Below are 21,409 nucleotides of genomic sequence, written 5' to 3'. Positions count from 1 at the left end.
AAAGTGATAAAGTGTTGAGTTATTAACTCTAATTTTTGTATTACTCAGAAAAAAATGCTAAATGGTCACAATGCCTTATCACTTATAATTTTTATATTTATTGAAAGAGCTCTTCTATTGTTTATATCTTTCATAGAGAAAAGGAAAATAAACCAGATTAAGTAGTTATTTCTAAAATTTCTTCACATTCAGAATCCAACTCTTCTGAATCCCTTAATCCAGTTGTTAATGCATATTTCTATACAATATCACTCTATATGTCATCAGGAGTATAAATGACCCAGCATTTGTTTAAAAGTTGCTCTAATATAGCCTCTAGTGTTTTCTTATAAGCCACTAACACCTATTCTACAAGACTTATGACTGTATCTTTATCACAACCTGTTTTCAAACAACCAGGACTCATATTCCTTCCTTGAATGCTCCTTTTTTTTTTTTTTGAGACGGAGTCTCGCTCTGTCGCCCAGGCTGGAGTGCAGTGGCGCAATCTCGGCTCACTGCAAGCTCCGCCTCCCGGGTTCACGCCATTCTCCTGCCTCAACCTCCAGAGTAGCTGGGACTACAGGCGCCCGCCACCACGCCCGGCTAATTTTTTGTATTTTTAGTAGAGACGGGGTTTCACTGTGTTAACCAGGATGGTCTCAATCTCCTGACCTTGTGATCCGCCTGCCTTGGCCTCTCAAAGTGCTGGGATTACAGGCGTGAGCCACCACGCCCGGCCTGAATGCTCCTTAAATGGTTTGTTCACTAAAATGTCAAGAGGTTGCCAACTACCTAGTCATGCCACTAGGAATTACAACCGAGTTCACAGATGCACAGGTGATGAGAAGTATCTCATGACTATTGCAATGATCAACAGCAAATATAAGATGTTATCATTTGCAAGACTCACTAAGATATATTTAAAAGCAGAAAATTACACATCTTAAAATGGATATGAAATGGTAATAAACTGTTAATTCTTTAAAATGATTTTAAAATGTTTATAGAAATATTATCAATAGTGGGATAATTAATGGAAGTGCCTCTAGACTCTGACTTCCCTGATAGATTTTAAACTCCATGGGAGTTGAAACCATCTTTCTGTTTGCTGCTATGGCCAAGCACACATTTTAGGTACTCACAGCTATTTGCTAAATAAACATAAAGCACTTAAGAAACAAATCTAGATACTATCATGAACTGTAAGGTTTTACCCGATTTGTCGCTTGATTTACCCTCTCAATTTCATTTTTTTCCTGCTAATCCCCCATTCTCCACACCTATATCCTATACACCAATCACTCTTCTATTTGTTACAACAACAAAAAAGAAGGCCTTCCTGTCTCAGTGCCTTTCTATTTGTTATTCACTCTGCCTGGACAACTACCTACCTACTCCTTTTGAAAGCTGCCTTTTGCATCTTTCAGACTAGCTTACCTGTTCCTTCCTAAGTGGTTTCCTCATCACTATCACATAATTCCCACTACGCATCCCCATTAACTTCCTTTATATTTATATGCTATCTTTTTGCTTCATGCCTGTCCTCTCCCACTAGACTGTAAGTTACAGATGGGTGGTAACCTTTTCAGTCTTGTTTAATCACTGTATCCCTAGTGCATAGAAGAGTCCTGGCTACACATAATCAAATATTTTGAATTAAAAAATAAATAGAAGAATGGTCAACAATTGGGAAATAAACTGTGGTACATTAGTAAGATGTATAGCATATAGTTTCTTTGATCCCTGGGTTTTGTGATATAGTTTAAGATGTGATAATTTTTCTTTTTTTTGAGGACTATGTTGTCCAAGCTGGACTCAAACTCCGGCCCCAGCGTCCTGAGTAGCTGTAACTATAGGCACAAATCAAAGTACCCGGGGCTTGATATGGTAATTTCTTAGTAAGCACCCGGAGCCTGATGTGGTAATTTCTTAATAAGTACTCAGGGCTTGATGTGGTAATTTCTTAATATGCCCCTGTATTAAATTATACCTACAAGAGAGGTGTCAATTTTCTCACATATCATTATATTGAAGTCAGCAAGCTCTATTGTGATTTTTCAGGAAAATTAATGCTATTTTAATTTAGAATTAGAAAATAACACATATAAAATAGGCTTTCATAAACTGACCCTCATAGAAAAAAAAAGGCTCCTGCTGATGTTCACTGGTTTATGTCTGGGCCTCTTTATCTACCTTGGAGCCAGCAATACCATCGGCTAGGATAGAGTAAAAAGAAGAACTTATTATCTTATTATTCCCCACCCCTTGAAATTTAAACAATTAGCTTCCAGAGTCTTGAATTGGTTCACTTTTTTGAGGGGAAGGGGAGACTACTTTATAATGGTATTTAAGTCTTTAAACTTCCAAATACAGAATTAAAGAGAAAAATCTTAGAGAGAACCATTAAGAAAGTGCACAGGCCAGGCACGGTGGCTCACGCCTGTAATCCCAGCACTTTGGGAGGTAGAGGCTGGCAGATCACAAGGTCAGGAGTTTGAGACCAGCCTGACCAACATGGTGAAATCCCATCTCTTCTAAAAATACAAAAATTAGCCAGGCGTGGTGGCGTGTGCCTGTAATCCCAGCTACTAGAAGGCTGAGGCAGGAGAACTGCTTGAACCCGGGAGGTGGAGGTTGCAACGAGCCAAGATTGTGCCACTGAACTCTAGCCTGGGCGACAGAGTGAGACTCTGTCTCAAAAAAAAAAAAAAAAAAAAGTAAAAAGTGCACAGAATATTTTCAACACAGTGTATTCAGCATCATCGCTTTTATTAGCAAGGAAAAGGAAATAAACTACAATGTATTCAATATTTATTATATTAGCTGTAGTAGGGATTTAAAAGATTTAGGCTGCGCATGGTGGCTCAAAAAAAAAAAAAAAAAGAGACGATACATACATGAATGTGCTCACCAACAATGCCAAGTATATGATCATAACGTTAGCTACCTTTTTTCTTTTGATTACATACATTGTAAAAGAAATATTAAGGAACACACCACCTATCTAGAAATTCCTTGTATGGGAACCTCAACTGCCTGCAAATGTTCTAGCAAGCCAAAAACTATCATAAGCAGGTAAGTCTCTGAGTAACGAAAGCAGGTGTCATAAATCGATGCACTTTATTCACAGGTGAACCCACTTAGTTCACATACAGAAATCATCCTTTAAAGCTTGGTTAACTGAATTTCCAGCTCACAGACAAACAGAAGCAGCAAATAAGAACTGCCAGGGGAAGTACAAGATGGGTACCATACTATTCTTGTTGTATTTTCAGTTCCCAGGATTCATTAGTATTATATAAAGAAAATTAAAGGTCTCAGCAGAAATACTTAAAGATAAATGAGCTGGGCACAGTGGCTCACACCTGTAATCCCAGCACTTTGGGAGGCCGAGGTGGGCGGATCAGGAGGTCAGGAGATCAAGACCATCCCGGCTAATACAGTGAAATCCCGTCTCCACTAAAAATACAAAAAAAATTAGCTGGGCATGGTGGCACATGCCTGTAGTCCCAGCTACTTGGGAGTCTGAGGCAGGAGAATCGCTTGAACCCAGGAGGCAGAGGTTGTAGTGGGCCAAGATTGCGCCACTGCACTCCAGCCTGGGCGACAGAGCGAGACTGTCTCAAAAAAAAAAAAAAAAAAAAAAGATAAATGATTATAAACACCTGGTCTTAGAAGGCATACAAAGCACTTTCAATTTCAGTAAAAATAAATCTTAATGGATTAAATTTACATATCTAAGTTATTGTGGATTATAATTTGAAATATTAACTTTTGACCAATTATTATGTTAATTTATGAAAAACTGTATCTTCACTAACACAGATAAAGACATTTCCTCTTCCTCAATTCCAATAAGAAAGCGATTACAAAATGATACATGGAAAGATTGAAAGAAAAAGCCATGGTCCTTAAAGGCTAGTGGTTGAATTCTGATCAATTTGGAAGAAAGATATGCATAGTAATTACTAATAAAAATAAAAAGCAACCTTAAAAAAGGGAGAAACTGTCTTAAAATAGAATAAAAGAAAATCTAGGGCAGACTTCCAATTGTAATTAGAAAAAAAATCTAAGAAATGCCATTAAAAATAATGCACAAAAATAATTCATGAGGAGCGCACATAAAAAGATGAAAATGTTGTGTAATTAAATAAAGTTCTCCTAAAATTCCTTCATCTATAGTATCTCCACAGTAAATTCAGTGTCAAATAACTCTTTAATAAAGAAAAAGTTAAAAAATCTGTTTTTTTTTTTTGTTTTTTGTTTTTTTTTGAGATGGAGTCTCGCTCTATCACCCAGGCTGGAGTGCAGTGGTGTGATCTCGGCTCATTGCAAACGCCGCCTCAGGGGTTCACGCCATTCTCCTGCCTCAGCCTCCCGAGTAGCTGGGACTACAAGCGCTTGCCACCGCGCCCGGCTAATTTTTTGTATTTTTAGTGGAGACAGGGTTTCACTGTGTTAGCCAGGATGGTCTCGATCTCCTGACCTCGTGATCCACCTGCCTCGGCCTCCCAAAGTGCTGGGATTACAGGCGTGAGCCACCGGCCAAAAATCTGTACTTTAACATTACTGAATGTACAGCACATTCCTCTGCTTAACTGTCTCAGATGTCCCCCAAATAAATCCTGAAAAATTCTTTATTAAGCATGTATTTTCAATCTAAAAAGACTGTATAGTTCAAAATTTATCATTCTGAAGTGGTTTTATCTGTAAGCTAAAAATCTAGCCATAATAAAATACATGTTTTAATGGAAGTTAACTTAGGAAAGAACTCCAGGTTCACCTGCTCCATGTAATGCTATGAAAGATGCACCAAACTCTTAAAAAGTATATTACAACATGAAAGATGTAAAGCATTGAAAATAGTATATAGCATTATTCCTTAATGCTTTTATCAAAAGACTTTACACAGATTCCCATAGCAGAAAATCAAAGCAAAACCTCAGAGAGTAATGTATTCAACTATTAAAGTCCCAGTTATGATTAAGATATACTGTATACACTATCTATTACAAGAACATTGAGAAAGAATTTCTACATACCATATTATCTTTGTTTTCATTTTTAAATGAAGTTTCTGTCTCCATTGGAGCATCACTGTGATCTCCTTCCAAATTTTGCTTCTCAATTACTGATGCGCTAGCCACACTGAAGATTCCATGGATGTTAACACGAACTTTAACCTTCACTTTGGAACTATCACCATCAGACTGTGGAAAAACATTCTGAATAGTGAAGCTCCCTTAAGGAAAAAAGAACTCCAATCAGTATGTGAGCCTCAGATTAACTTATTCAATTCACTGAATAATTTGGCTATCTTTAAGATGTTGGCAAATAATCATCTTGGCAATAATTATGATCATATCCTGATTGATCACTATGGGGCAGGTACTTCCCCCAGATTATCTTTTATAAACCATAACAAACCTGTTATTAAGTCTCAGGAAGCTTAAGTAACCTGCCCAAAATCATCAATGCTAGGAAAAAAAAACAAAAGCACTGGGAATTTAACTATGGACAATTTGATTCAAAGGCAGTAAGTTATAATACTGCTATTCTAAAACCAAGATAACCAAATTCACTTTCTGAATTTGAAAACAAAATAGATTTTTTTTGATATAAGCTTTACAAATCATAACCATCTTGGTAATTCATAAATAAAGCAATTCCAATTTTTATTTTTCCTATAGCAAAATACCTGCAGAGATCATTATCAATGCTTTAAGAAATCTACTGATGTTTTTCTCTTAAGAAATCTCAAATATATATTATCTATAGAAGAGAGAATATTAGGCAGTAAAATCAGGTAGTAAAAGACTTGGATGACTTTTCTATGGGTTAAATTTTGCCCCCCACCTGCTCCCACACTGTGCTTAGTACCTCAGAACATGACTATGTGTGTTTTGTTTTGAGACACAGTTTCACTCTGTCACCCAGGCTGTACTGCAGTGGCATGATCATAGGTCACTGCAGCCTCAAACTCCCAGGCTCAAGCAATCCTCCCACCTCAGCCTTCAAGTAGCGGGGACTACAGGTGCACGCTACCATGTCTAGCTAATTTTTCTGATTTTTAGTACAGATTAGGTCTCACTATGTTGCCCAGGCTGGTCTTGAACTCCTGGGCTCAAGCAATCCTCCTGCCTCAGCCTCCCAAAGTGCTAGGATTACAGGCATGAGCCACCATGCTCAGACGTGACTGTATTTGGAGATACCTTGACTTCGAACTTCTCACCTCCAGAACTGAGACAACAAATTTCTACTGTTTAAGCCACTTAGCTTATGGTACTTTGTTATAGCAGCCCTAGCAAACTAATATAATGTTCAATAATTTTACTGCTTTATATAATATCCTTGAAATATTTATAATATTTGTGCTGTCCCCTTCTTAGTCTATAAAGCAGTACATAGAAAAAAATTTAAAATTTGAAAATCCTTTTAAATGTTATAATTTCATTTTATATCTTCTGAAAAGTTCACTCAGTTAAAATGGATATTACAATCTCCTATTCTCACTTTCCTTTTTTTTCTATTATTTTTAATTGCATTGCGTCACATCATTTATAAGGGAATATGTTTATAGAAGATGGTTAAGACTGGTTAGCAATTTATTCTTGGGGTTTGTTTTAAAGTGAGAAAGAGGGAAGTAGTTACGAGTTCAGAAAGAATATTTTAGGATGATACATGTTGACTGTAAACTCAAAAGGTACACTAACACCAATCATATAAACAGCAAATATGGATGTAACAGATTTAAGCTTATTGGTTCATTTTTTAAAAGTACTCTTGTTTCTTTAAAGTTAAGTACTATAAATGATTCTTGGAAATCTACTGTGGACATGATACATTCAGTCAAATTTGCTAGGGGCTGGGGAATGTTTTTGTGACCATCCAGTTCAGAGTCTGATTAGTGTTAAACAGCATTACAAAAAAGTTACAGTCACGGTACATAATCAATTCCTTGGACGATACAGCCTCCACAGCTCTCATCATCCTGGTTACCCTTCTTTCTGCTTTCACTTACACATTCCTTTAACAAACAAAAAATATCAAAGTTCACCAAAATTCTGAAAGTCAGAGTTCATCTAGCACTGAATGATAGTAGCTTTGGCATTTGGGATTATAAAGTCACTTTTCCATCGCAAATATTTTCTTCATTCTGGGTCAAGGCAAGGTAAAACAGGAAGAATCAGGTTCCCAAATGCAGAGTCTTGAGTTATGAAGTATCCAAATGAACGTGCATGAGCATGCTGCAAAGCTGCCTTCTGCTGGGCTGCAATATACTGCTGCTCAGTGTGATCCCGAAAGTCCTTATTAAGACAGGGTCTCGAGAGTGCAATGCTAGCTCCAGGATGATTTGTTGAAGATTGGTTCTGCGCAAGTAGTTTTCTTTTCTCTTTGTCCAGTTCTGCCAAGATTGCAACTTGTTTTGAAAACCTTGTCCTGAAGAGTTTGTTCCAATTTTCCTATTTTGTTTCAATTATGTCCAGTGGCAACTGGTGAGCACTTCACAATCACCTGGGACGCAAGAACGCCGGGACTGCCTCACTTTCCAATCGCCCTCACTTTCATATTAATCCAGTAATAGTCATTCTAGTTGTTGCCAGTAAACATTAAGTTTAAAATCAGAATATACAATCAGTCTGGCAGCACAATTTCAATCTACCGATTAAAGTTAAGTTTTTCAGTAAAAAATAATTATCACACAAACCTTTCAGGACAGTTACAGAGCATTTTATTTTGATAGAGGGAACCTCGCTGTGTCGCCCAGGCTGGAGTGCAGTGGCGCAATCTCAGCTCACTGCAGCCTCTGCCTCCTGGGTTCAAGCAATTCTCCTGCCTCAGCCTCCTGAGTAGCTGAGATTACAGGTGTGTGCCACCATACCCAGCTAATTTTTGCACAGCATTTTAAATATAGAAGTAAAAATGAATTAGAAATATAGCTGTCCCCTCAGTATCCACTGAGGATTGGTCCCAGGTCTCTCTGAGGATGCAAGAACCTTGTATACATTGTTTTGCATGGGAGTGAAACAGGGTCTCACTATACTGCCCGGGCTAGTCTTCAACTCCTGGGCTCAAGCAATCCTCTGGTAGTCAAGTCCCTTATTAAAAAAATGACATAGTATTTTGTGTATAACCTACATACCTCCCAAATACTCTTAAGTCTGTATCATCTCTAGATTAATTATGATACCTACTACAAAATAAATGGTATGTCAGTAGTTGTTATATGTAGTTGAATAATGACAAGAAAAAAAAGTCTAGACATGTTCAGTACAGACACTTGTTTTTTCCTAATATTGGCTGAATGTACAGATGCCAAACTCGTGAATACTGAGGGCCGACTGCAGTAAATCCTGCTGCCATTATAGAAATAAACTGAGCATTACAAATGCACATTTTAAAAGAGTATAAATATCTTTCTTTAAAAGTCCCATACTGGCTTAGCTGAAATGTCTATTTGTTTCCTTGATTCTAAAATAACACATTATTTATAAAAGGCCAAAATGTTATGGAAAACTTTTTTTTTTTTATCTTACCAATTCTTGCATCAGGATAAGGCACTTCATGTAAATTAGTATAAAATGCTTCTAGTTCAAATGGTTCCTTCTTGTGGAAAGTAATGACTTTTGAGAATGGGGCAGGATGGTTCTTACAGAAAACTTCACATTCCCTAAAATGGAGAGGGAAAGTCACTCACTTAGAAACAAATAGAAAGTTGCCTATGAACCTATTTACTGAATCCATTTCATTCTTAATTCATTAGCAGCAACTGTAAAAATCTCTGCACAAATAAAAAGAAAAAACAATTATTGATTTTGCTCTAAACATGCATTGCAACAGATTTATGGCTCAAAGTTTTCATAATGTCTATCATAATAACAGACAACTGTATACTATTAAAAAGAGAAAAATTACCTGAGAATATGTATATTTTAAGGCCAATGTGTAGGGTTTTTTTCCCTCACATCTGAGGGCCAAGTCCTACCCATTAACTTCTAAAATACTTGCCACTTATTACCCTTTTAATTCTGGCTGCCTTTAATAGAAACTTCTGTTTGCAAATAATTTTAAACCTACAAAAAGGTGCAAAATTACAAATAGGACAAGGAACACTTGTGTATCTTTTACCTAGATTTGCTACTTTACTCCATTTGTTTCATCATCTGAGTGCACACACTTTCTGTGTATATTTTTCCTGAACCAACTGAGGGTTATACATACATCATGGTGCTTTACCCCTAAAAATGTCAGTGTGCATCCTAATAGGAATATTCTCTGATGCTTTACTATTCATATTTCCATCTTTTTTTCAGTTGATATAACAATGTCCTTTGCAGTATTTTACCCCTCCAATACAGGGAGTTTTTAAAACCTACATAGCAATTCCTATTCCTTAAATTGTTTAACAGAAACAGTTTATGACTATTTGTTATAGTGGCCCAGAAACCAATGTTTAATACTATATTATCATCCTATTACTATAAGTATGGAAGATTTTAAAATCTTGAATCCACAAACCTCTTAACTCCATCCTAGTTTTCAAGAAACTACCAATACCTTCTACTTTCTTTTTGTAGTCATTAGGCTATATTTACTTTTCAATTTAGCTCCCCATATGTTTTCTTACAATTTTTTTTTTGGTTCACTTATACCTTGAAACTGAAATTAAATTTTATAGAATAATGATTCTTGCCTCAAAATTGACATTATCTGGGGCAGACAGGTGAAAAAATATTTAAAAAGAAAAAAAAATGACATTAACACATGCCATTAAAATCCTTTGCGAGACATTCAGATAAGGCTGAAAATCCGTATTTTTGAAATGTATACAAAAATCTTATTTTCTTGGGGGTACTTATGTATAGAACACAGAACAAAATTTAAAAAATAACTTCAAAATGTAAACACACCATTATTCATTGTACAAGCTATACTTCTGAAAAGCAGGCAAGTAAAATATTTGAAATATAAATTTTGATTCTGGTAGGGAAGCAGGCTACCTAAATCCTGGGCAGTTCATGGAAAAAAATGTAAATGTTAATGCAAGCATGAAAATATTGTAGCTTATGACAGAGGGAAACATTAATTTAATAACAAAGTGCTTTTTTTAAAAATATCGGCATATTCAATTAAAAGTATAGGAGAAAATGAGCTAAAACACGCAATCTCATGAAAGTTAATAAGAATATAAACAGGTATCCTTTTAGTGAATAATTTGCAAATATTACTCAAAATAATGTGCATATTCTTTGGCTAAACAATTCCATTCATACACTGCTATCTTACAGATATACCAAGCACAACTGAACAAGGGTATATGCACAAGGATGTTCTTACTAGCACTGTTTAAAATAGCAAAAATATGACTTAATACTGTATTGGTTTAATTTATTATGGCACATACAACTATTGAAAAAAACAGTTACTGTCTGTTGACATGGAAAAATAAAATACAATATAATTAAAAAAGCTAAGTTGCACTAGAGATTTATAGATAATTCTATATGTACCTAAAAAGTGTATGATTTTATTTATTTATGGATAGTCAAAGAAAATGACTGGACAGATAAACTAGCTTTTAAAAATGTTTATGTCTGTAAAATGGGCTAAGAGAGAATACGACAAATGCAGGTCTTTTTTATACTTCTATACTGTGATTTATTTGAAAATGAGCCTTGTTTTACTTTTATAAAAAACAAATTTAAAAATATGCCCAATTATGATTTATAGTGATATATCATTTTTATATTCTCTTTTACCTAATACGTTATTTAAAAGTATTTGGCAGAATTTTAAGAAGCGTAAATTTCTCTAATTTAGAAAAGTAGGTTTAACTGGTCAAAGATTTACGACAAGCTCTAATCAAGGTTTTAAAAATAACTTACCCACTTCCATCTTCAAAAGAGGTCTTCCACCTTAATGTGATTGAATAGGGAACAAGGTCTGTTATGGAAAATTCACGCACTTTAAATGCTGGTGAGAGAATCGCACACTGAAAATAAGATGTATACCATATTTAAATCAACAAATACAAAACATACCCTAGGTTACTCTGATTGAAATGCTTAACAGAGTCCTCCTATTACAACTGTTACATTTTAAAAGTTACTGGTTTTTGGCAATGAGAAGTGAAAATTTAAAAGGGCCTGAGTACTCTTTATGTGATCTTACAAAAATTAACAGAATATCTTTACATCTCCAAAAGGGATTTTAAATGGGCAGACTGCAATAATTTGTAAAATTAATATTCTTTCAGTGTCGTTACAGACACACTATCCTATTATAGCTTAAAAATATAAATGGGAAGGACATAAGACTTATTTATCAGAAATAACTTCAATTTACTTTAGCATATTGGTAAGTGGATGGAACAGATAACATTAAAAGGCCCCTTTGGATCTATCACTCATTTCTGGCAAAATACATATCCTAAAAAATAAAATAACAATTATACCTGTAATGCACATCCTCTTGCAACAGCTTCATCAGCATTTAATGTGGTACTTATGTCTTTAAGAAAGAATTTAGTGATTTGTTCTTTCACTGCAGGAATTCGTGTTGCTCCTCCTACAATTTCTATACTACTAATGTCTTCACGTTGTAAGTCTGGAAAATTTTTTTAATTGAGAAGAATGATAGTCTTTAAAAATCTCAACAGAAGGCTTTGTCGAGTACTTTTTTAAAAAGTGGATTGACTTTTTACTTGTCAGAAAATAAAAGGAAAGAAAAATACAATTTTTAGAAAGATATAAAATAAATATTATTTATGTGACAGGCAATGCACTTGGTCCAACTTGGTCCAGATGATGGAATGGCAATAGGAAGAGAAAAGCACTTCATGGGTTTTAAAGGAGCTCTTCAGAGTCCTTCAATTTTCTTATTTCTACCTCCTAAATCCCTATAGAAGATATTTTTAATTGATTACCAAAATCCTTATGAAAAAGCAATCATGTCCCCATTTCTACATTAATTTCATTTTAGAATCATCTATAGTTTATAAACACTTCCAAATAGAACTAGCATGAGTTTTTTTTTTTTTTTTGAGACAGAATCTCACTCTGTTGCCCAGACTGGAGTGCAGTGGTGTAATCTCAGCTCACTGCAACCTCCGCCTCCCAGGTTCAAGTGATTCTCCGGCCTCAGCCTCCTGAATAGCTGGGGTTACAGGTGCACACCACCATACCTGGCTAATTTTTGGAATTTTAATAGAGATGGGTTTTCACCATGTTGGCCAGGCTGGTCTTGAACTCTTGACCTCAGGTGATCCACCCACCTCGGCCTCCCAAAGTGCTGGGATTACAGGCATGATCCACCGTGCTTGGCCAGAACTAGCAGGAGATTTATGATATAAACAATAAGAAGATCCAGGAAGAATTCTCATAAACCCAGAATTATAGTGCCTTACTCTTCTGAATAATGAGTTATAATCTCCTTCTCTAAAATGAAAAATATAAATCTTTTTAAAAAACAAAGTTTTAAAAATTTATTTTATCATTATCTACCTCCGCTAAATAGGCAACATTATGGTACAGTTTTGATAGTCCAGTAATTTCCACTTACTAGCTTGTTCCATTACTGCTTTTAAAGGTGGTTCAACCCTGGCCAAAAGGGAAGCACACAGTTGTTCAAATTGAGCCCTGTGAGAAAATAAAATAAAATTCATTATTCTGGGATTAAAAGTTGAGCATATCTTCTAAAACAACAAACAAATCAGAAGTGATCTAAACATTATAAAATAAGTAAACACTTTTCAAACTAAAAACATACGTGGTACCTGTTCATTTTACTAGAAACATCAAGGTCATTCATGAAACACTCAATGTTCAATGGAAGATCTGATGCATTTGCACTCATTAGCTTCTTTAGTTTTTCACATTCCTGATATAAACGCAACAAGGCCCGAGAGTTTTCTTTCACTTTTATCTTATATTTGGTCTTGAACTCATCACAGAAGTAGTCTACTAAAGCCTCATCAAAGTTCCTGCCACCCAAATATGGATCAAAGGTAGTAGCCAAGACCTGTTTAATTGAAAAAGCAGAACTGTATTTTCAGAAATATTGATTCTTCCAAAAAAAAAAAAAAGAAAAACCTCTAAAATAAAAAAATGTAAAAATAAAAATGACGCTAAAAAAACTTGTCCAATCACAGGGGTGCTGAATTTGGAATCAGAGTTAAATTATCACTTATATTTAGTCAACATATTTCCTTATTCTGAATTTTCTACTTTATAGTTACAGATCCATATATCATAAATGAAAGAATTCTAATTCAGAAATAACTGAATTACAGCTAAAGCCTCATTATCTCAGTCACTTGGTTCTACAACAGCACTGAACAGATAGACCAAAACCAAGTTTAAGAGAGCAAAGAAACAGTCCTAAGCATATAAACGAGAGCAAAACATCCAAGAAAAGCAGATTCGAAGATTAAATATAAAATACCATAATTGGTCAATTTACGGATCAGAAATTAGGCCTTTTGACTATTACAAAAAACAAAAACAAAAACACACACACACAAAAACAAAAAATACAACCAAAAAACCAACCAACAAAACAACCAGGTAACAATTTAACAAGCTGGTTGAGCAACAGGCTTCCCAGCAGAAGAGAGTCATAGAAATTCAACACTATAGTTCTTGAAAACATAGGACCAAACATCTAGGCTCTCTCCCTAGGGTAAAATGACTACTTCCAACAGTCACTAATAAAGAATCCTACTGTTGGGGCGGTTTTGCAGCTCTTTCGTTATAAGGTGGGTGGTGGGGTGGTAGTAGGGTGGTAAATATCACAGGAGGATATGAGTGCAATCTGCGTGGAATGTCGCCCCACAGACTAGCGTGGAGAATCCATATACAGACCTCTCATGAAGTCTAGTATTACCCAAAATTAAATGCAAAATTATCTTGGTATATAACTAGTACAGGTGTGTATTTTGGGAAGAAGGGTTATGCCTTGATCAGATTTTCAAAGGGGTCTGTGATCTAAAAATCATATTTCACTACAAAGTTATCTACTAAAAAGGAAGGAAAAAAATGTTCTTTCTAAAGTAAGTTAATATGTAAGACTAAACGCCAAGGATTAAGTCAATATATACTGAAAATCACCCTATATTCAGTCTGAGTCATTTCCCTTTAATTTTTTGATTACAAAGATGTTATTACAGTAATATAAATTAAGACAGAATACTCTTGCAGTGTTGCAGTTTATCTCCTAAGTAAACTCTACTCTGTGCATACTGGAGAGAGATCATAAGTCTGGACAAAAGAATCAGTGTAAAAATGATTATAAATCCTAATTTGTAAAAAGCACATAGAAGTAAAATTATGATTAGAACGCTTGGATAGAAAGGTTTCTAAAATCAATGGGAATCATTTTAGAAAATGCTTCCTGTAATTATATTTATGGATAAATAATTTATGTTCCCTGATAGATGACTTAACAACCTAACAATAGAAACAACAATAAAAATAGCTAATATATATTATAGCAGCTATCCTATGCCAGGCTTTCCAAGAATTTTGTACACATTAACTCACTTTGTCCTGAAAAATTATATGAGGTAGTTACTATTGTTGTTCTCAGATAAACAAACTGAAGATTTAGGGAGATTAAGTAACCTGCTTGAGGTCATAGTTTAAGGGGCAGAGCCAGGATTCAAACTCAGCTATTATGGTTCTTTAGTCTGTGTTCTTAATATATGTAAATATAACAAACCATGTATTTACTTACTTTAAGTTTTCCTTTGTTAAAAGCACAAACCGAGACCTGATAGGCAGAATGTCCCATATCAATAAATACTACATTTCTTGGTTTCTCATCTAATGGGGGAAGATCCTGTTTATAAATTCCATACGCCAGTGCAACTGTATAAGAACAAAGAATTATGTTAATTCTAGCACAGTAATTACTTGGAAAACAAGAAATGTCACTTTGATACTGTACTTTAATATGCAGTATAGTAATACATATTATTATCTTCAAAGTAAATTAACTTTTCACAATTCGGTTAATCATGTTTTATTTTTTCCTTACTCAACTATAACTCTGTAATAGTAAAGATTCGTAAAGCCATTAAGACATATTTAATCTCTGCCAAAAAGTTGTACTACAAAGTAACAAGCTTATAAGAATCAGTACATACACACACACACACACACACACGTATTTACATATATATATAATTTTTTTAAAGAGACTGTGTCTAGCTCTGCCTCACAGGCTGAAGTGCAGTGGTATGATCATAGCTCACTGTAGCTTTCAACTCCCAGGCTCAAGCAATCCTCTTGCCTCAGAGTTAAAAAAAAAATGCTTTGTTAATAATTAGAAAAAAACTACAACAGTATTCTGCTTATAGTGATTTTCAAATTGCAAAGTGCTTACCTGCAGTAGTTTCATTCATCAGCCTTAAACAATTTAAGCCTGCAACCTGGGCTGCAGCCATCACAGATCTTCTCTCGGCATCAGTGAAAAAGCTAGGAATCTAGTATTTAAAAACAACAGTTAAGTATAATGTTTTACTTAAACATTTTGTCAACTGAAAAATATAAAATAATTACCCTAAAACTTATGTACAGTTTAAGGCAAATAATGATGTTCTAACTAAAGAGGAAAAATACTAGTGTTTTATTTTTTAAGTTTGACAATTTCTATACCGTAAAAATCTGACCTAAAGTATGAATACTAATTTAAAGTAAGGTAATATGGCAGGGTTGCCTAAGTTTTATTCATCTAAATACTTCCTGTGTTAGTCTGATCTATTAAAAATATATTTGCTCATGTTTCATAATAAAAAACTGAAAACTCAAGAGTCTGAAAATGAGATTAGATAAATACATTATGGTATATCCATATAATGGAATCCTATGTAGTTGTTACAAAGAATCAGGTAGATCTGAATTGTCATGGAATTCTATCTTTATTATGTTAAAAAAGGGCACGTATAACATTACTTCATTATTGTGTGTATATACACCCAACCAGAAGAATACAGTCCCAACTGTTTAAAACAATTATATTTCAAAGGAGGGGAACTATATTGTAGGGAACTTGTGATAAATATGAATTTCCTTTAACAATCACCAAATAACATTGAAAAAATATACATACATACATACACACACACATATATATGTATATATAATTTTTTTTTTTTTCTGAAAGAGACTGTGTTTAGCTCTGCCTCACAGGCTGAAGTGCAGTGGTACAATCATAGCTCACTGCAGCTTTAAACTCCTGGGCTCAAGCAATCCTTTCGCTTCAGCCCGAGTAGCTGAGACTACAGGTGTGTGACACCATTCCTGGCTAATTCAAAACAAAACAAAACAAAACAAAACAAAACAAAACAAAACAAAACTGTAGAGACGGGTCTCACCATGGTTGCCCAGGCTGGTCTCTAACTACTGGCCTCAAGCAATCCTCCTGCTTTGGTCTCCCAAAGTACTGGGGTTATGGACATAAGCCACCATGCCCAGCCCATTAAGTCCATCTCTATTTAAAAATTAAACTCAGTCTTAAAATGTATAAAGATGTATGTATGTATACACCCTAGTTTTATCAAACTGAGAAGTATTTTAATTTGACATATAGACCAGTTTCTAAAAAGCTATTAAGTGTATTTACATATAAAATAACTTGGGCTCTTCCAGTTTTAAGTTTCAAATAAGTAGCTTCCTTTAATTTTATCCTTTTATGAATTTAGAAATTTCATTGAACAGATTAGCAAAAGGAAAAGAATATAAATTTTGCTGATTTGGTATTATCCTCCCGACAAAAATCTAAGTTATAATGCATGGTTCATTTAATATTCATTGAGCACTTCCAAACCAGGTACTTTTCTAGCTACCAGGAAAACAGTGCACAAACCAGACAAAATACTTGTCCCTGTAGAGCTTACAATGGGTCTACTGCACCAACCACAAAGCTAATAATGGTCAAAAGTTTGTATTACTGTATTCTGACATGAATTTCTGACACACAAGGAAAAGTATAATTAAATAGAAATGGATTTGAATTTAAGATGAATCTTTTAAATTTGTATGATTCTAACATATCCTTTCAAGTGGCAGTATAACAATTATGAGCATGGGCTTGGGAATTAACTATCTGGCTCTAACACTATATTAGCTGTGCTGATTTTGGGCAAGTTATTTGACATCTCAGTACCCTACTTTTTGAATCTGTAAAACTAGGGTTAATAATATCCCTACCTCATAGATTGCTTCTGAGATTAAATGGGTTAAAATGCCTATAAATAGTGCCTGGTCAATGGTAAACTCTATTATTTTCTATTACTAAATGGCTAGAAAATAAAATATTAAGCTCTAATATTTTTCTCCTATTAAAAAAATTCCAAATGCCTATGAAAAAAAATTGATTACTAAACTCACTGAAAAGTTCATCATCTGATTCTGTTTTTCTGATGACATGAGACTCTTGAACTTTTGTAGTCAAGTTTAATAGTAGGAATATATCAATTTAGTTAACATGTAGGTAAAGAACCAATTAACGATGTTTAATGGGACCTCAAGAGATAAGACGGTAAATAATTTAAATGTTTTGTTAAGAATCCTTAAAGATCTTTTTTTCCCTGATACACAACCTCAGATTCCCAACTAGAAATTTTCAACCTTTGCTATAAAATGTTAAGGTCCTCACAGGTGGGAAGTTAATTGCTATCTGAGAAGATTCTTAGGGATAAATCCCAGATAGCAGCAGTCACCAGTTACATAACAGTTTTTTAAGAGTCACTGCTCATCATAATTGATTTTATGGGAAATTCAATCCTAAACTTTAGCAAATAAGGCAATTTTTTTTAAAAAAGAAAGTCAGATGGATTTAGCTTATTTACTGGATAAGGGCAGAAAGTGTAAGGGAAGAAAAATCTTTCAATATTACATTAATAAACTGAAAAATATAATTCACTGAAAAATATAATTCAAGTATAATTGAAACACTGAAAATATATAATTCACTGAAAATATATAATTCAATATTAATTCAATATTTTCAACACTGAAAAATATAATTCAAGTATAATATATTACTGAAGTAAAACTTACTGAAATCACACAGTCAGCCACTGGTTTCTTCAAAGCATTTTCTGAAGTCTCTTTAAGCTTGGCTAACAGCATTCCAGTAACTTGCTCAATTGCAAAAGGTCTCTCTTCTTCTAAGTACCGCACCTAACACCAAAAGTTGGGATACTTATTAAGAGTCATTTGTTTATCCAACAAATATTTAGTGAGCATCTACTCTATATGTGATAGGCATATAATGTGAAAAAGACACCCTTGCTCAAGGAAGTTTTATTCCAGAAAGATTGTCATTTTAGAATCATGATCCCATTAAAAACAGTGACTATGTCATTTCTGAGGTTGTAGTACCTTACAGACAGTATTATAACCAAAGTATTTTCAAAAGTGTAGTTTCTACCCTCTCAGATCCCCACTTCCCACAAAAACAATTTTTATCATTCATTTTCCAACTGTGACACAGCAAACAATGAAAAAGGAAAAGATCAAATAATCTTTCTTTTGAAAGTCAGAACTCTCCCTGGGTTTAAAATAAAAGCTTCAGTCATACAGTTTTGGGAAAAGGAAATGAGAACATCATTCTTTCAAGCAGCACAATGTGTTTATGTATATGAGTATTTATAAATATGTATATCTAATGACATAAAACTTGCTTTGAATCAGACCTAAAATTGATAAACATTTGTTTCCAAACCTATTTACAAGTAAGTTCAAAAACAAGTATTATGCCAAATTACTGCCTTTAAACCAGGGGTGAATAAAGAAATCAAGCACACAGAAATAAGGGAAAATGAATCATAGTCTTAATCTGCCTTTCAGAGGCATGATCATACAGTATTCTTTTGTATAAGAACATTCTATGTAATCCTAGCACTTTGGGAGGCCGAGGCAGGTGGATCACAAGGTCAGGAGATCGAGACCATCCTGGCTAACAGGGTGAAACCCCATCTCTACTAAAAATACGAAAACTTAGCTGGGCGTGGTGGCAGGTGCCTGTAATCCCAGCTACTTGGGAGGCTGAGGCTGGAGAATGGTGGGAACCCGGGAGGCAGAGCTTGCAGTGAGCCGAGATTGTGCCACTGCACTTCAGCCTGACAGAGCAAGACTCCGTCTCAAAAAAAAAAAAAAAAAAAAAAAAAAAAAGAAAAGTTAGATGAAATAAATTTAAATAAATATTTAAAAAAGAAATATATAACATGCTTGAGGAGTTGAACACTGATTTTCTTAAGTCTTCAAAAGATGATGTTTCAAAGCTTTTTCTACTAGCTTACAGGCACTTACTATGAAGGTATAAAATTATATCACTTAAAACTTTGGTTCTGCCTTTCTTTAAAAATATTATTCTGTTTTTCTCAGCCTATTCTCAAAGCCTGATCTATTCATTTTCACTTTAAGAAGTTAAACTACTTACAAAATTAAGTAGTTCAAATTTTAAACTGGAGTAGAATAAAACTGCTCTAGGTAACCATTAACCAGAGCTTATCATATCTAAAAGATACCTGAATATTATTTTTTATCTCAGTTGTTACTATCATAACCCATCCAGCTTCTCAGTTTAGTAACCTGAAATTTTCACCTAAAATATGGCTTCACAATTTGTTCCCTGTCTTCAACTTCTCATGGTGTCTTCCTCAACTATTTTAACAGCCTCCTGTCTCCTTACTACGATTCATCATCCACCTTTTAGTCAGAACCCTCTTCTAAAAACGGAACTGTGTACATATGCATCACACATATATCAGGTCTAAAATTAGTTACTAAAAATAACTTTCTTAAGAGATAATTTGCACAGCATCAAGTTTATCCTTCTGAAGTGTACAATTCAGTATATTCACAAAGCTGTGCACTGATCACCATTATCTAATTGTAGAACATTTTCATCACCCAAAAAGAAACCCATTAGCAGTCACTCTATTTTTCCTTCCCTTTACCCCTTGGCAACCACTAATCCTTGTTTCTATGAATTTGTCCTACTCTGAACATTCTATATAAAAGGAATCATACAGTATGCGGCCTTTTGTATCTGGCTTCTTTCACTTGGCATGTTTTCAAAGTTCATACATGTTGTAGCACATACCAGTACTCCATTCTTTTTTATGGGCAAATAATATTCCATGTGTTAAGTTATACCACATTTTGTATATCTACTCGTCAGTTGATAGAAACTTGTATCGTTTCCACTTTTTGGCTATTATGAACAATGCTTTTATGAACATTCATGTACAAGTTTTTGTGTGTACATATGTTTCAATTCCCTTGGTTATGTATAAGCCCAGGAGTGGAATTTCGGGGCCATATAGTAGTTCCATGTGTTGTGAGGCTAGTTTTTGAAAAAAATCAGCACAAACATGTTTTGGTTAACTAATCTACAACTATCTATCTCAGAATATAAAATTAAAAATCCAGAATCCATCTCTTACTTGGATGAAAAGTATGCTTTAACATTTATAGTATAAGATTCTTCTAAATTAGAACTCATTAAACTCATTATGGCTATTAACATACTTTTTGGGTCCATTCTTCTGAATTAACATAGTTTTTGGGTCTATTCTTCTGAATCCTGTATACTTTCATTTTTATCCCCTAAAAACTATTCTCTTGAGTCTCAATAACCAGTTTTTTCCTTGACAATAATAGTGTGATTTGAATGAAAAAATTATCTAAATTAGATCTGGCATTCACTAAAATTATTACAAAAACTACTATCCCTTGGGTGTGTATGTACTGTATCTAGAGCAAAAAGGTCAAACTACAAATAGCAATATTATCACATTGGGTTTCCTTAATTCGAAGATATGTTTGTAACCCTGGGAATATAAAGCTTACCTTAACTCCTGCACTTCCATTAGGCATCTTCTGCAGTTCATAGGGAAGCCTGATCCTTTCAGTTTGCACAATGGGATCATCAAATGATCGCCCATGAAGCTTTTTGAAGCCATGAATTGTATTTCTTATGTTCGTGACTATCTGTTGGCAGTAAACACTTGTATTTATCAGTTACCTAATACATGCAAAATAAAATTCTATCCTAATACTTGACAACCACCAAGTTCCTTTATCCTACACATCCAAGTTTAGGATTACAAATAATCATTCATTTTTTCTGGTTTCCAACTGATGGTAAAGTCATACAATGAGAATGTACGCATTTTTAACACTTGCTTCCCAAATTATCCACCTATCCTGGGAATGTTAGATTCAAAATTAATGTCTTCAGAAGAGAAAGAACAAACATTTAAAATGTTTCAAATAACAAATATCTACAACTCATCTTTTTGGTTTTCCTCGACGCTTTTGCTCTAGTGAATTAGTACGAACTGAGCATCCCAGATCCAAAAATCTGAAATCTAAATACTTCAATGAGCATTTCCATTGTGCATCATGTTGTCACT

General features: G+C 34.3%; 2 protein-coding genes across 4 annotated transcripts in view; both read right to left on the bottom strand.

The window, feature by feature from the left end:
* The window catches only part of HSPA4L (heat shock protein family A (Hsp70) member 4 like), a 52,912-nt gene that overhangs the window by 17,358 nt on the left and 14,145 nt on the right, over window positions 1–21,409 (bottom strand). For 2 of the 3 annotated variants that reach the window (XM_055275874.2, XM_055275873.2), the window contains 10 exons: window positions 20,844–20,984; window positions 18,045–18,167; window positions 15,367–15,466; window positions 14,716–14,849; window positions 12,758–13,002; window positions 12,544–12,620; window positions 11,438–11,589; window positions 10,869–10,975; window positions 8,520–8,653; window positions 5,025–5,224 (listed from right to left, as the gene is read on the bottom strand). In XM_055275874.2, the coding sequence (XP_055131849.1) occupies window positions 5,025–5,224; window positions 8,520–8,653; window positions 10,869–10,975; window positions 11,438–11,589; window positions 12,544–12,620; window positions 12,758–13,002; window positions 14,716–14,849; window positions 15,367–15,466; window positions 18,045–18,167; window positions 20,844–20,984 (1,413 nt within the window). The remainder of the gene's footprint in view (window positions 1–5,024; window positions 5,225–8,519; window positions 8,654–10,868; window positions 10,976–11,437; window positions 11,590–12,543; window positions 12,621–12,757; window positions 13,003–14,715; window positions 14,850–15,366; window positions 15,467–18,044; window positions 18,168–20,843; window positions 20,985–21,409) is intronic. The other variant, XM_055275875.2, reaches the window with a different exon arrangement.
* LOC129480390 (SOSS complex subunit C) lies at window positions 6,573–8,346 on the bottom strand. Its single transcript, XM_055274083.2, has 2 exons — window positions 8,305–8,346; window positions 6,573–7,445 (listed from the first exon to the last, which is right to left on the bottom strand). Exons 1-2 carry the CDS (start codon window positions 8,344–8,346, stop codon window positions 7,134–7,136), a joined length of 354 nt encoding a protein of 117 aa, XP_055130058.1. The 3' UTR covers window positions 6,573–7,133.

The sequence above is a fragment of the Symphalangus syndactylus genome, chromosome 4, assembly GCF_028878055.3.
Source record: "Symphalangus syndactylus isolate Jambi chromosome 4, NHGRI_mSymSyn1-v2.1_pri, whole genome shotgun sequence".
Classification (NCBI taxonomy): Eukaryota; Metazoa; Chordata; class Mammalia; order Primates; family Hylobatidae; genus Symphalangus; species Symphalangus syndactylus.
This window is presented reverse-complemented; position numbering and strand designations above follow the sequence as displayed.

Excerpts from the sequence above, each read along its gene's own strand:
- LOC129480390 (XM_055274083.2), bottom strand. The coding sequence starts at position 8,346 with ATGGCAGCAGGATTTACTGCAGTCGGCCCTCAGTATTCACGA. Across the intron at positions 7,446-8,304 it reads TCGGCCCTCAGTATTCACGA|GAAAATTGGAACAAACTCTT; the intron begins GTTTGGCATCTG and ends GAAACAAAATAG.